At 36.4% G+C, this 15,509-nt stretch overlaps 1 protein-coding gene across 2 annotated transcripts; it reads left to right on the top strand.

The window, feature by feature from the left end:
• The first annotated feature begins 567 nt into the window (after positions 1 to 567).
• Positions 568 to 3,470, top strand: LOC147490678 (rust resistance kinase Lr10-like). Of its 2 annotated transcripts, XM_086568533.1 has the most exons (4): positions 1,169 to 1,294; positions 1,434 to 1,603; positions 1,711 to 1,782; positions 2,011 to 3,470. In XM_086568533.1, exons 2-4 carry the CDS (start codon positions 1,498 to 1,500, stop codon positions 3,270 to 3,272), a joined length of 1,440 nt encoding a protein of 479 aa, XP_086424659.1. In that variant the 5' UTR covers positions 1,169 to 1,294; positions 1,434 to 1,497; the 3' UTR covers positions 3,273 to 3,470. The 2 variants fall into 2 exon arrangements, with proteins under 2 accessions (XP_086424658.1, XP_086424659.1); XM_086568532.1 differs by having other exon boundaries at positions 568 to 1,603.
• Positions 3,471 to 15,509: the final 12,039 nt, after the last annotated feature.

Here is a 15,509-nt window from a genome sequence, read left to right as displayed (position 1 = left end):
ATGATTGTTCCTCATCATGATCAACTTAGCAATCAGAATCAACTTGGTAAAAGCAAATGGCCACTTTCATAATCTGGTTATGTTCTTGTGTCCAGTGCAGATATTTTATTCAGCTTATAAGGATTATTGCTTAAGATGAAATCTCAATGTCACGAGATTATTATTATATAAAGTGATTCTTTCTTCAAATTTTAAGCCACAATTATCAATGAAATATAATGATATCAGAAGGATGATTTCGAACAAAATTTTTGACCTGTCTTTCGGATGCTAGAAATTGCTAGTAATCATAATTTATATTTTGATGGAGAAAGGTTACAGAAGGCTCTGTTAATGTGCCAATCACTGTGAAATACTGAAAATTTGAATTTTACGAACGTCTTGTAACGAGTAACAATCCACTCATGTATCAGAGAAAAAAAAGAAAAAGAGTAACGATGGGTCGATGGTCGATACCGCCTTCACTTAGTCGCTACTCACTAATCACTACAGGGCCAAAGACCGTCATGTGGGGCGTCTAGAACGTGCTAGATTATGAGAGAGATGTAAAGACCGGGCCAAGTCATAGAGCATCACCAGTGATAGGGATGGCAAATGATTTACAAAATGTTTTCAGCACCAAGTACGTAATCACAAATTCACAATTCAACAACTACTCGATTACAGTAATCACAATTCAACATCCTGTATTTTTTTTACTTTCAACAGTCAACATTGTGGACTTCTCTCCCTCCGAAGGACAAAAAATGGTGAAGAAAGAGGGAAAACTTAATTTTTTTTTGAAGCATGAAGATTGCACTACGGCTCATATTGCAACTCTTCTTCTTCTCAACTCTCCTCCGAACCATTTACTCAGCCAGCACCACTAACTCAACCTACTACTACAACCAGTGTGCTCCATCGACATGTGGAAGTTCTACTATGAAGTTTCCTTTTGGTGAAAAGCCACTTTGTAGTAGTGGCTACATAAGAACAACATGCGAAAACAACTCAGTTTATCTCATAGATGAAGAGAACACACACATCAAGTACAAACTTCTTCAAAACCTCACAAATGAAGTCTACACCAACAGATCAATAAGGCTTGTTGACAACTCTCTCTTTGGTTGTGGTACTCTTCCTCCTTTTATTGGTTCACCAAGACAAAATTCAGGTTATGAAGCAGAAACAAGGAGCTTGTTAGGTGCTTTTCAATATAGTTCTACTTACAGAATAGGCACTTTTTTTAATTGTACAAGAGAACCAGATAAGGATACTTTAGCTAGGATGACCAGGTCTCCTTGTTTGGAGTGTGGTGAGACTAGTAACTTGTGTTATTTTTATGACTATTATATTGGTGAATTCTATGATGGTTATGTTGGTAATGTTGATGGTTGTATACCATTTAGAGTTGCTATTCCTGTTAATATTGCTGCTAATCTTAGTGTGGTTAGGAATTTGAGAAGAGTCCTTCAAGAAGGATTTCAGGTTCAGTGGGATGAAAAGTGTAATTCATGTATGGAGAATGATGTTGGGAGGTGTGGGTATGTGAATCAAGAAAAGAAAACAAGTCGTGAGGAGTATTGCTTTTGCAGGGATGGGGTTCACAAAGACAATTGCAATGGTAAGTTTTTAAAAAGTGATCAACTGTTTTTTTTTACAGCCCCTTTAATTTTTAATTGTTTCAGTTTTAAGCTTATTTTATTGATTTTCTGATTGGCCATTTTGAAGGGAATATTATTGACCTTGATGGTACCGCTGGAAAGGATATCCTAAACAAAAAGAAAATTGGGCTGATTGTAGGTAAGACGATTCTTTTTCGAACTAAACTCGCAAATCACTGATAACTTGTTAAATAATCAACATGGTCTTGTAATATATAGCTCAGGTTAATAGGCCAAATAAAACCTGAATAAAACTAATCGTAGATTAATAAGTACGACATTTTCATCGAATATGTAAGAGATACATACTGTTTAAGTCCATGATCTTCAGATGTTTTAACTATTGATTTTCTTTGTGTAAAAAAAGGAATTGGGATGACGGGAGCAGCATTCATGTTTTCGTGTGCTTTGTACATTTCCTACAAACGAAGACAAAAGAAACACAGTCCTTTTAGAAGCACATATGATCAAGTGTTAAGGCGTTACCTTGACGGGGATAATGGCACAACTCCAGCTTCAATACAGACTTTCTTGCACAACTACTCTTTAGAAAGGCCAACTAGATTTTCCTACAAGCAGCTCAAGAAGTACACGAACAATTTCGCTCAAAAGATCGGCCAAGGAGGATTTGGTTCTGTTTTCAAAGGCCAACTTCCCAATGGCTTCACCATTGCTGTTAAAATCCTTGATGAGACTACTAATCAGATCGAGACTCAATTCCTCAATGAGGTCTTAACGATCGGATGCATCCACCACAATCATTTAGTCCGGCTTATGGGGTATTGCTTTGACCGCTCTAGAATAGCTCTTATTTACGAGTACCTGGTGAATGGTTCTCTTGACAAATACATACTCCAAAAAAGGCATATGAACAAAGGTCAGTCCAAAAACACATCAACACCCCAAGATGTAACAGAGATAATGAATTTGATGTGGACTCAACTACTTGACATTGCCATTGGAACAGCGAAAGGACTTGCTTATCTTCACGAGGAATGTCGAAATAGAATACTACATTGTGATATTAAGCCTCATAATATCCTTTTAGATGACAAATTTCAGCCAAAGGTGTCAGACTTTGGATTGGCCATGCTATTGAACAAGGAGAATAGTTACATCTCAGTGACACATGGAACAGGTACTCCGGGCTACGCTCCACCAGAGATGTGGTATGCGAAGTTTGGTCCAGTGACAGATAAGTCTGATGTCTATAGCTTTGGAATGGTTGTGTTAGAGATGGCAGGGAAGAGGAGGAATTTTGAGGTTGATGTTAGCAAGACTAGTGAGATGTACTTTCCAGAGTGGGTCTTCTCCCATCATGTACAGAATGCATATGGTGATGGTGGAGGTTCAAAATGGCATGAATGCCAAGGGAAAGAGGAGGAAGAGATTGCGATGAGGTTGGAACTGGTTGGATTATGGTGTATCCAATTTGAACCTTCGAAGCGACCTTCCATGAGGAAAGTGGTTGATATGCTCGAAGGGACTATGGCCGTTGAGATTCCTTCAGCTCCTTTTGATGGCAACATGTCAACGTATGGATATGGAAGTGATGTCACAATCGCGCCAGAACTTGATACTCTAAGCTCCTTTAAAAATGCAGAAAGTAATGGGAGTTTTGCAGACTGAATGGTCACACATTTACTTGGCTAGACTTACTCTTAGTGCGTTCGTGTGTAATGTTTACCATCTAGGTGAAAATATATGCTCTCTGGTACATATATTGATGTAGGACTAAATAGCAATCAAATAGCAATCAAATAGCAATCAAAATCAATAGAATATAAAAATCCGACTTTGGTTTCAGTTTATAGATTCAAAATAAAACCTCCCGACCCTAAAATAATGTTTCTGTGAGTCTTTATACTACCCTAAGGCTGAGTCCAATGGCTCTCTATCCCTTTAAAAGTAGTGTTATAGAGAGTAAAATAGAGATAGAGAGTGAAATATGTTGACTTTTTAAATTTCTTTTTATTGACTTTAAATTTCTACTTTAAATTTATTTTAACTCTACTTTATTGACTTTAGCTCTACTTTATTGACTTTAACACTACTTTTAAAGGGATAGAGAGCCATTGGACTCAGCCTAATAAGGGACTTTTTCTAAACTTAAGACATCATACTAAAATACCCACGTTACCCCTATCAGTACTTCATGAAAAAACAGAAACAAGCCTGGAAAACAAGCGTGGTGCGACCGCAGGACACCTAGTATGAGAATACAAAAGCATACAATTGACAGTAGACTTGAATGCTGTATATATAATGGATTTAGCATAGGACCAGAAGTATGACGACAAGGAAAACCCGAGGAATAGCAGGTCCCTAATAACGTGATCAAAAGAATTGCAGTCAATTTGTATTCATTCAGTAGACTTGGTATTTACTCACAAATAAATTTGAAACCACACACCTGCTTATAAATGGTGTTTGCATACACAATTGTGTGTTGCACACCTGTTTAGAGTCTAATCCATTTAAGAAAAAAAATCTGACAGTAACTTAAAAAGTGCCATATCAATAAATTAGTGAACTGCATCTTCAGTACACAAGAAGGCCACTTAAGATTCATATACACAAAAATGTACGCCCCTACATATTTAATCCACCCAAAAGAATGTGATGTTGGGGTTAATACCAATACCAATCGATCCCCACTACACATAACTTGTAATATGAAATATATAGAATTGAGACCAATGAGAAAATATTTATTTATATGTATTACAAGGAAGTAAATTCGAAATTTGAATATACAACTATACACGGATATAACCTACAATCAAGGAACCTAATATTAAGGAAATCCTACGTTATTCTCTCCATACAACTATTACATATGTGGAGATAAAATCTATCATAAGTTCCTAACTAAGAATCTATAAATATAGAAACTCTTGATATGTGGGATATGGTATGTTGCATAGATATGCACATACAATAGCTTTAGACTCCCCCTCAAGTTGGAGTAGGTGTTGAGAGATCAATGACACTGTCACAGCCCGAATTTCTAAACAATTAAAAAAAATGAATATTTGAAATATAAATATCTCAAACATCACTTGGTTCAATTGTCTAAAAACTCAGGCTATGACGGGGTGGATACAACACATGTCAAAACCTAAAACCCACATCATAAAGAATCTTAACAACAAAAATAATCTCCAAAATTCTCTTTATTACTTTATGAAAGTCTATCTTCCATCCAAAAATTATCAATATAACATTCTAAGAATAATAGGTCCTCAACATCGTATTCTCATTCCATGATGAATATGAAACTACGTTATTACATCCTTCCAATAATAACAGACCTAATAAAAGAACTAATGGATTGTTCCAGGCAAGAATCCAAATCACACGCCGCGGTTCCACTGCCTTCCACCTATGTTCCCAAGAACACACTCACGTTGCCAAAACAAAGCAAACATGGGTCAAATGAAAATGGAATTTCTTTGGTATGAGTAGACTAACCACATAAAACCATTATCATACTTTAATTATCCAAACAATCACGTTATATTTTCCCATGACTTAATCATAACCTAATCATTCTCAGCTTGGAAGACAGGTAGTTCCTATCTCAACTCTAAGATAGTTCTTCCCAAGCAAAACTTCCATTATCTTAACTCATTTTAATAACTCGTTTTAATATCTAAAATAATTGAATTAAAACTTACCGATATTCATCACGTATATAAGGGTAGGACCACGCGTCCTCTGCAAAATGTTATTAAGTCCTACCCTCCCCAAAAAAGAAAGTTAGAACTTCTATATAACATATGTAGATATTATATTAGGTATTCAAAAGTAAACCCAAACACTCGCGATAATCAAAGAATAATACAACTAACCCGGCAAGAAATACCTTAGTTCATATCAGGGGCGGTCAAACAATCACGGTCATTCATGGCACATTCATGAATACCCGTTATTCATGCGGCGCATTCAATGAATACCCCTATATAACGCTTAACGCCATTTATGGCATTCAATAAATGCCCACCTAATATATGACATCGCTAGAAATATAAAACTCAAATTCCAAAACTTGAGGCGTGGAGAGTTCTAAAAGAGTGTGGTAAATTGTTTACGCGTTATTGAACTTTATTAAATGTATTATTTCGGAGAATCGAAAGAAAGATCTTGATTCATGTAGTTTTTGGTTTCGCTGTTATTAATTAGATTAATGTCTAAAGTGTCATAACGTTGCATATCATAAAATACTGAAAATATCACATAAGTAGTTAATACACATACACATCGATATATAATCGGTCTTGCTTAAAGTCAAGCATGCTAATAGCCCTAGACCTATCCTAATAACCCAAATCATAATCCAAGTTAAAAAGTCAAATTGGGTCAACTAGTCAAAGTCAACCCTGGTCAAAAGTCAACTCTGGTCAAAGTCAAAGTCGACTTGCCAAGGGTCAACAGCAGTCAACCAGTCTAAACTTATCTAACCCCAAAAGCCCAAAGCCTAAAGCCCATAGTCTAAACTTAAAATCCAAATTGAATTTCAAACAAATTAAACACCCAAGCCCACATTTTGACTTTGTTCGGCCCAAGCCCAACAAAAAAAACGACACTGTTCATCTTCCTCCTCCCTCACCAGCTCGCCACTTCCACCAATCAACCACCACCACCCACCATCCTATCTACAATTTAAAGCCCGCGGTTTGACTCCTCTCAAAAAACCCAATCCACCGATACCCTCAAAACGTGATTTCCTTATACTGACAAAATCGAGGTCGACGCCATTACAGCCCTTTCTAAAGCTTCAACAGCGCCCCAACCATACACATTAACCCAACCATCAAACCTTTAATTCCCCGACATCCATTATCATTCTAGTATGCATCAAAAACCAAAGCAACAAATGTTCACATAACCTACTGCGAAATTTCTTTGTTGCCGCCATTAACAACCAGCTTCTAAGCTTCAACAGCCCCTCTCAACCTCCATTACACAACCAAACCAATTATTCAAACAATCAACAAAATCATGACGATTTGGGGTTTTTTTTTTGAACGCATTACTGCTCCTCCCGAGCTTCAACAGTCCAATCGCACGACACCAACAAATTGCCGTCAATACCAATCAAAGAAACGCATAGATACTTATCTAGTTCCACTTACAGTAATCATAAACAAATTATGTATTCGTTTTATTTCAAAGGATTGGGGCAGATTTTCTGTCGACAATGTCGACAATCTCGAACCAACGATAACAGTAGTTAAACCATATAAAATTTATCATGTGAACACAATAGATATTCTCCAATTCCTCTACATAGATACAGAGGGAGTAAACACAGAAACTTAACATGAGCAGTAAAGCAGAAAACTGATAGCAGTATAACTTTGTCGGTAAACCCAAAACATGCTGTAAGAGTAAGAAATTTCATGTTTAAATGAATTGAGGTATTCTCTACTCACCTTTAGCGCGCTCCGACTATCAACCAGCTACCAGAAAAACTTCCTTTTTCTCAATCAAGAAAACTCCCATTTTTTTTAAAACCCCCCGTTGTGTTTTTTGACCAACCCTATTCTGTTTCCTTTCTGTTAAAAACAAAACCCCCGAAATAGGGAAGAAGGTTTATCCCATAAACCCACGTCTCCTATTTCCACTAACACTTATCCTATTTTATTTTCTCTATTATCTATTATTATTATTATTAGGACAAAGAATAAAACACGGGGTGTTATAGACACCCAACTTGCTAGATAGGCGTTGAAAGGCCTCAACTCCAAGTGATTTGGTAAATATGTCAGCAACTTGGTCACGGGACCGAATGTAGCAAGGTTCTATCAAGCCAGAGGTGATTTTCTCACGAACAAAATGACAATCAAGTTCGATATGTTTTGTTCGTTCATGAAATACATAATTTTCTGCTATGTGAATAGCAGCTTGACTGTCGCAGTGAACTGAAATCGGTTGTGGGTGATCTATGCCAAGATCAGTGAGGAGAGATTTGAGCCATTGTAATTCACATGATAGAGTAGCGAGGGCCGCGGTATTCACTTGGTGAAGACCGAGATACCGCGGTTGCTTCTTGGTTTTCCAAGAGATTGAACTATAACCCAGCATTGTGAAATAACCTGTGGTGGAACGACGGGTAGTTGGGCAACTCGCCCAATCAGAATCAGTATATCCACTAAGGTGGAGTGAACTTGATGCGGATAAAAGTATGCCTTTGCCAACAAAACCCTTGAGATAACGAAGAATGCGATTGACAGCATCAAGGTGAACGGTATGAGGGGTTTGCATGAATTGATTTAATGCGTTGACGGCATACTGAATGTCTGGTCGTGTCACAGTGAGATAAAGAAGTCACCCTATTAAGCGACGATAAGATGTTGGATCAACAAGAGGTTCTCCATCAGTAAGACGTAACTGGAGTTGTTGTTCCATTGGAAAACTAGTGACTCATGCTCCAGTCATTCTAGCACTTTTAAAATATCAAGTGTATATTTTCGTTGGCATAGAAAAATTCTACGTTTTGAGTGAGAAACTTCAATGCCTAGAAAATATTGTAATTTACCAAGATCCTTTATAAAGAATGATTTTTCTAGAAATGATTTGAGATTGGAAATTGCATCATTATTATTTCCAGTGATAATTATGTCGTCAACATAAACAAAAACAAAAAGAGATATATTTCCCTTAATGTATGTGAAGAGACTATAGTCTGCAATGGATTGAGTGAATCCCTTTCTAATGAGTGTCGAGGAGAATTTAGAGAACCATTGTCGAGAAGCCTGTTTAAGACCATATAAGGATTTGTTTAGTTTGCAAACGCGGGTCTCCCCCTTACTAGAGAACCCGAGAGGTAATTTCATGTACACTTCTTCATTAAGATCTCCTTGAAGAAATACGTTGTTGAATTGACATCTAGTTGATGAAGAGACCAACCCTTGATGGCTGCAATAGAGAGAAGAAGACTAATCGTTACTAACGCTGCAACAAAGCAAACGATCATGATAGTCGATACCCTGAATTTGGGTATATCCTTTTGCAACTAGTCGTGCTTTGAATCTTTCAATGGAACCGTCAGAGCGGTATTTGATTTTAAAAATCCATTTACAACCTATTGCTTGTTTTCCGGCTGGTAAAATGCACAAAGACCAAGTTTTATTATCTTCTAAAGCTTTGATTTCTGTAGCCATGGCGTCACGCCATTCTGGAATTTTCATTGCTTAAGTAAAAGAGGTTGGTTCCTCTTTAGTTAAAATGTTTGTGAGAAACACACAATGGTGTTGTTTAAAATGAGAAAGAGAGAAATAATTTGCAATGGGAAAATTTGTTGCACCTGATGTAGATGAACAAACATAATCTCCTAACTTAATAGGAGGGCGTCGAACTCGTGGAGGAAGAGTAGCATCAATCATGGGAGATGTTGGTGTTGGTTCATCTGTAGACGCTTGATCAATTATGGGAGATGTTGGCGTTGGTTCATTTGTAGAAGCTTGAGAGTTTGAGGAGGACGATTCGGGAATAAGAGAACCAAGTGAAGTATTTTGTTGAAGTAACTCAGGTGTAATAGAACTGAGTGGAGAAGGACTTTGTGATAATGGAAGATCATATGATGTGTCATCAAGTATTGGTTTGACAAACACATGTGAATCCATGGATTTGGTGGGGATGTCCTGATAAGAGAATTTGTCCTCGTAAAAAATAACATCACGAGATGTATATATTTTACGGGTTGTGATATTATAGATGCGACAACCTTTTTGGCCATATGGATATCCTATGAAAATGTCTGGTTTGGCACGTGCATCAAATTTATTTTTGATATTCATGTTCTTGCTGAAACATAAGCATCCGAAAACTCGCAAAGAGGAGTAAAAAGGAGGAGCACCAAACAAAATTTGGTGTGGAGATTTGTGACCTAGGATAGGAGTATGCATTTTATTTATTAAATATGCAGCTGTTAATATGCATTCTCCCCAAAATTCTAAAGGCAAATGCGCTTGGAATCTGAGAGTGCGAGCTACATCAAGAAGATGGCGATGTTTTCGCTCAACAATTCCATTTTGTTGAGGGGTCGCAGCGCAACTACGTTGGTGTATTATGCCATTTAGTTGAAACCATGATTGAAGAGGTGTGGATAAAAATTCGGTTCCATTATCTGACCGAAATTTTTGGAGTTGGGGGAGAAAAGTATCACCACCTCTAGAATGAATATTATTGATTTTTTTTATTGAACTACCTATTTACAAGATTAAAAAAATAAAGCAGTAATTTCATGGTTTCTGATTTTGCTTTCATTAAATAAATCCAAGTGCAACGTGAATAATCATCTACTATAGTGAGAAAAAAATGATCACCACTATTAGAGGGCATAGAGAATGGCCCCCAAATATCACAGTGAATTAATTCAAAAGGATAGGTACTAGAAGTAATACTTTTATTAAAAGGTAAACGAGTTTGCTTTGCTAGTGGGCAAACATTACAAGAACATTCAAAATCAGATTTAATTGGTTCAAATGTTTTAACTAAAAATTTAAAACGAGATATAGATGGGTGACCGAGGCGCCAATGCCAAAGATCAAACTTGTTTCTGCCAATAACAAAGAATGCAGAAGCTTTATTTAGATAATATAGGCCATCTCGAGAATCACCCCGACCAATCTGTTTCAAAGTCCGTTGGTCCTGAAATATACATTGAGATGGTGAGAAAATAATATCACAAGTAAGAGAATGTGTTAGTTGAGATATTGATAAAAGATTAAATTTGAAAGAAGGTATGCGAAATACATTCTCAAATATAAGAGTTGGTGAAAAGACAACAATACCAATGTGATGTACTAATGAGTGAGTTCCATCTGGCAATTGAACTGAAAAATTCTTTGGTGCAATGATATATGATTTAAATAAAGCTAGATTAAAACAAATATGATTAGATGCTCCCGAGTTAATAATCCATGACGAAGAGGAAAAAGGAAGAATCAAACCTGCTAGATTTGCCATGGGCATTGCAGATTCGTCATTTGACAGCATGGTGAGGAGATGACTATACTGTTCAGTTGTCAATGGTGGAGGGGATGGCCCTGGGGTTGGTGCAGGTGGTACAACGCCAACCACATTTTCTTTGGTTTTAGGAGGATATCTATGAATCTTGTAGCAGGTGCTTTTGGTGTGTCCATGTTTGTTGCAATGTTCACAAAAAGGTCTAGCCCTTTTTGTAGAGTGATAGGCAGGACGAGAGTCATATTGACGCACATGGAGAGCAGCGGAGTCAATAGAAGGAACCATAACAACATTTATTTATTGTTGTTTCTCTTCTTGGCGGACTAGAGAATAGATTCGTTGGATGGTTAGAAATGGATCCATTAAAAGTATATGACTGCAGATAGCAGAGAAGTGATCATGAAGTCCTTGGAGGAACTCCATTGCACGATCTTGATGGTAATGTTCAATGATAGTCTTACCATAACCACAAACACATGGGGGAATAGTAACAATATAGTTAAGTTCATCCCATAAAGATTTTAATTGAGTAAAGTAAATCGATACAGTAGAATCGTCCTGTTTGAGAGCGGAGATTAATTGCTTGAGTTGATAAATCTTTGGTGAGTTTGATTGTGAGAAGCGTTCCTTGAGATTTTCCCATATTTCTGCAGCAGTTTCGGCATAAAGAATGCTATGACGAATATCCATCGACACAGAATTCAATATCCAACTACTAACAAGGTCATTGCATCGAGCCCAATTCGGGACATCTTTCTCTTCAGACGGTTTCTTAAGTGTGCCATCAACAAAGCCAAGCTTATTTTTTGCTCGCAAGGCCATGCTAATAGCACGAGACCAAGTGCCATAGTTGTCACCGGAGAGGACTGGAGACCAAAACCGCTGTTGGATTATCGGAATGATGCATGGAAAAAGGGTCCAAAATCGAGTTTGTATTGGGGATTACGGAAGTGGAACTTGGAAGGGAAGGTGAAGCCATTTTTTTTTTGTTAGAGCTCTGATACCATATAGAATTGAGAATTGATTTGGTTTGCTTCCTTAAGAAGACCAAGGAGAAAATATTTATTTATAGATCATTTACATGTATTACAAGGAAGTAAATTCGAAATTTGAATATACAACTATACAAGGATATAACCTACAATCAAGGAACCTAAAATCAAGAAAATCCTACGTTATTCTCTCCATTCAACTATTACATATGTGGAGATAAAATCTATCATAACTAAGAATCTATAAGTATAGAAACTCTTGATATGTGGGATATGGTATGTTGCATCGATATGCACATATAATATCTTTAGAAAACACTTATACTCCAGACAAATTCTAAATATCCACTACAACCTAGCTAGCATGCCCAACTCTCTAAACAACTATCAACAACAAATAGTAATGTAATGAGAAGAATAAGCATACCACAACACAAAGATATACCGTGGTTCGGCCAATGATGCCTATTTCCACAAGAGTTAACCCTTTTATAAAGTGGGAAGGAAGATTACAATCACTCCTTTCAGTCTCTCACCTTACTAGATCACTCCTCTCTCTTTACAGGCTTGTCTCTCTGTAAAGGTTATCTCTCAATTTTGATGGCTTTCAAGATTGGGTTTTCTCTCTCTTGTGTTGCCTTGGTTCGTGTTGCTTAGGTTTTCCAAAACCTTGTTTCTATTTTTATAGTAACCCGCAATCTCGTGGTTATTGTAGCAACCAGAAACTACGAAAATAGACATGGGTGCGGGCGCGCCTTGGCAAGGCCAATGTCGAGCGCGCGCGCCCTCAATGTATTTTAAGTTGTTCACGGCATGGGCGGCGCACCTTGGGCAAGACTAAACCGAAGCCAAGACGCCAAATTCTTCATGCAAACTAAACTTCTTTTTCTCTCCTCATGTGAGGGATAACTCCAACATGTGATTCCTACATATTTAATCCAGCAAAAATAATGTGATTCCTACACATTGAGTCCACCAAAAAGAATGTGAATATAATCCTATATATTTAGGGAATCCACCAAAAAAATGCATTGCTTTTCCTCGATCGTCATCCTTCACCCTCAGAAGTGGTTCTTTATGATTTTCAACCTCCGAATTTGAACATGTATGCTCCATCTTTTGACTACTTCAGATTGAATCCGAAATATATTGGTAAGTCAGTGGAAGGCATTTATTTTGGTCTAAAAAAAAAGACAAAATTTCAAAACTAAGTGTTCAGAAATTTCTCAACTAAGAATTTAGAACAATATTCTAGAAAAAAGAGAAAAAGTGCTACTAGCTCACAATCAAACAAAATATTCAGAATATAACGAAGAAAATTTTCTCTCCCCCATCACTCTCTCGTATTTTGCTTTGAGATAAGAATGGTGAAACCCGGAACTGGATTTAGTTCATTTGTTGGCAAGTTCGGGAGCCTAAATATTAAGCACTAGGGTATGCCCGTGTCTACGGCCCGCAAGGCCTCGACACGCCAGCCTGAGGCGCTACTCCGATACTCGATATTTTAATGTACAACACTGATCAGCTCATCGCGCCTTCGGCGCTACCGTAAACCGTAAACTGGTAAACGTGACATAACATCACCATACACTAAGAGCCTAGTAGGTGTCGCACTTGGTCCACTGTTTGTTGTGACTTAAGGTCCTAAATAGTTAAAAGCCCAGCCCATAGTCCAACAACTATTATTGGCTAAGATAACACTGACCTACTACAATTGACTTTATTATCAAGTGTGATTGAGTGGATCACACACAATGAGAGTAAACAACTTAAGGCCTGGAATACATTAGATCTGCCATGTCATAATTTTTTAAGAAGATTTGTAGCCGCCGGATGGAGCCCTAGACAGTTCTGTTTTGTTAGATAGATTAGTACTCTTATTTTGGCATGAGTTCGGGGGCGGGTGGGTGGCGAAACACAAAATGGTCGCATATACAAGGTTAAAGCCAATATACCTTGACTTTCTTTGCCGTGTATGTTCATGCTCCCAAATCAATAATTCAATCTCAGCATAACATGTCTTTTGACTATTGTATTGTAGGACTAGTGCGTGTATGTGTTGAAATTGAAGTAGTGAAACCATTAACTGTTATCATGAAACAAATATAATTAGACCACATTTATCAACGAAATATTTGATTGGTTTCAGAAAGTTGATTTTGTGCAAAAATTTTGATGTGCTTTTTTGAGATGTAAAAAGTTGTGGGATTCACAATCTATATTTCTAAGGGGAAAAAAACGGTTATAAGAGGTATAAGAATATTGGACAGCCAAAAAATTTCCAATCTCTAGCAACAAGCCACTTGTTCTACGACATCGATATTGTATCAAGACCCAAAGTGCTTTGGATGTGGGCTTTTCCAGATACAATTGTCCTCCAATGGGGTGAGAGCCCAATTTTTTTTAAAAATTCACTCTAAGTCCACTTGAATTTTAATTTTGTCCTAAGACTAAACACATGCAGCTGACGTCACTAGGGGTGTGCATGGGTACCCAATTACCCGAACCTGAACCCGAACCGTTTATAGCGGTTTTAGGTCCTAAAATATTAGACCCATTTAAAGTGGGTCTTCAAGAACCAACCCAATAAAAAACCGAAACCGTTAGAACCGAATAGTAAAAAACCGATGGGTACCCGAACCGGAACCGGAACCGATTAGTTTGATTTTGATAAATAGAATTTAGTATTATATTACACTAAATAAAGACAAACCCAAACATTATTATTATATATAGTCTATATTTGTTAGGTGTAAAATTATACTAAATATATATAACATTTAGCATAATAGTAAATGTGTGTTATTAAATGCATCTTTTATAATATTACATTAAATATGTGTATTATAAATATTAATAATAATGTTTACGTGTCTATGTCTACACGTATAGTCGTATACTATGAATTAACTAATGCACTGTCTATATTAACTACTGCATGAACGTGTATGTGCTTAATATTATATATATATATATATATATATATATATATATATATATATATATATATATATATATATATATATATATAAACTAATACAAGCAATGCTAACTAACAATTGTGGTACATGTGGTATTTATTCTATATATGACGCATTACGTATAGTATAATATACATATGTTCGATTTAAAATATATACATGCATATAATGTATGAGAATGTATTTAAAATTTTTAGATAACTTTCAAATATTATTATTGAATTTAGGACCATTACTTCTTATGAGAGGACAAAAATATCGATGACAAGTGTTATAGTCGCCGTAAACCAACTTTTATATCGGTTATATAACTAAAAAAATAATTTTAGCAATAAAAATGTATAACCCGATAAGGAACCGAAACTGACTTAATTAATGGGTATGGGTTTGGGTTTTCAAAATATAAGAAAAAAACCCGAAAGAACCGAACTCGATAAGAACCGTTAAAAATAGACCCAGAATCGAAACCGATAAGAACCGACCCATGAACACCCCTAGACGTCACCATATAAATTGAAATTTGCATATGTACAAATACTATATAAATTTAAGTTTTTATATGAAAATTTTACATTTTCATATGCAAATTTAAATTTAAATATATAAATTTAAATTTTCATAGGATGATGTCAGTCCGTTTTGTCTTTGAGTTGAAATTATTAACAAAAATGTGTTTCTGAGCTGAAATTATAAGTAAAAAATGGTGTATGATGATGTCAGCTCGGTTTTAGAGTTATGGTGAAATTAAAATTGAAGTGGACTTATGGTGAAATTATTATTGGGCTTTGTCCTTAGGCTATAATCTCTGATTGTCCTCGACGCAAACACGTGTAGGTCAGTACATATACCAACCAAGATGTAGGCAATTACAGTATATATTTACAAGAAATTGGTCCCAAGGCCCATTTGCAAGTGAA

The sequence above is a fragment of the Coptis chinensis genome, chromosome 6 (assembly GCF_015680905.1).
Source record: "Coptis chinensis isolate HL-2020 chromosome 6, ASM1568090v1, whole genome shotgun sequence".
NCBI lineage: Eukaryota > Viridiplantae > Streptophyta > Magnoliopsida > Ranunculales > Ranunculaceae > Coptis > Coptis chinensis.
Note: the sequence above shows the minus strand (reverse complement) of the source record. Positions and strands in the feature narration are given on the sequence as shown.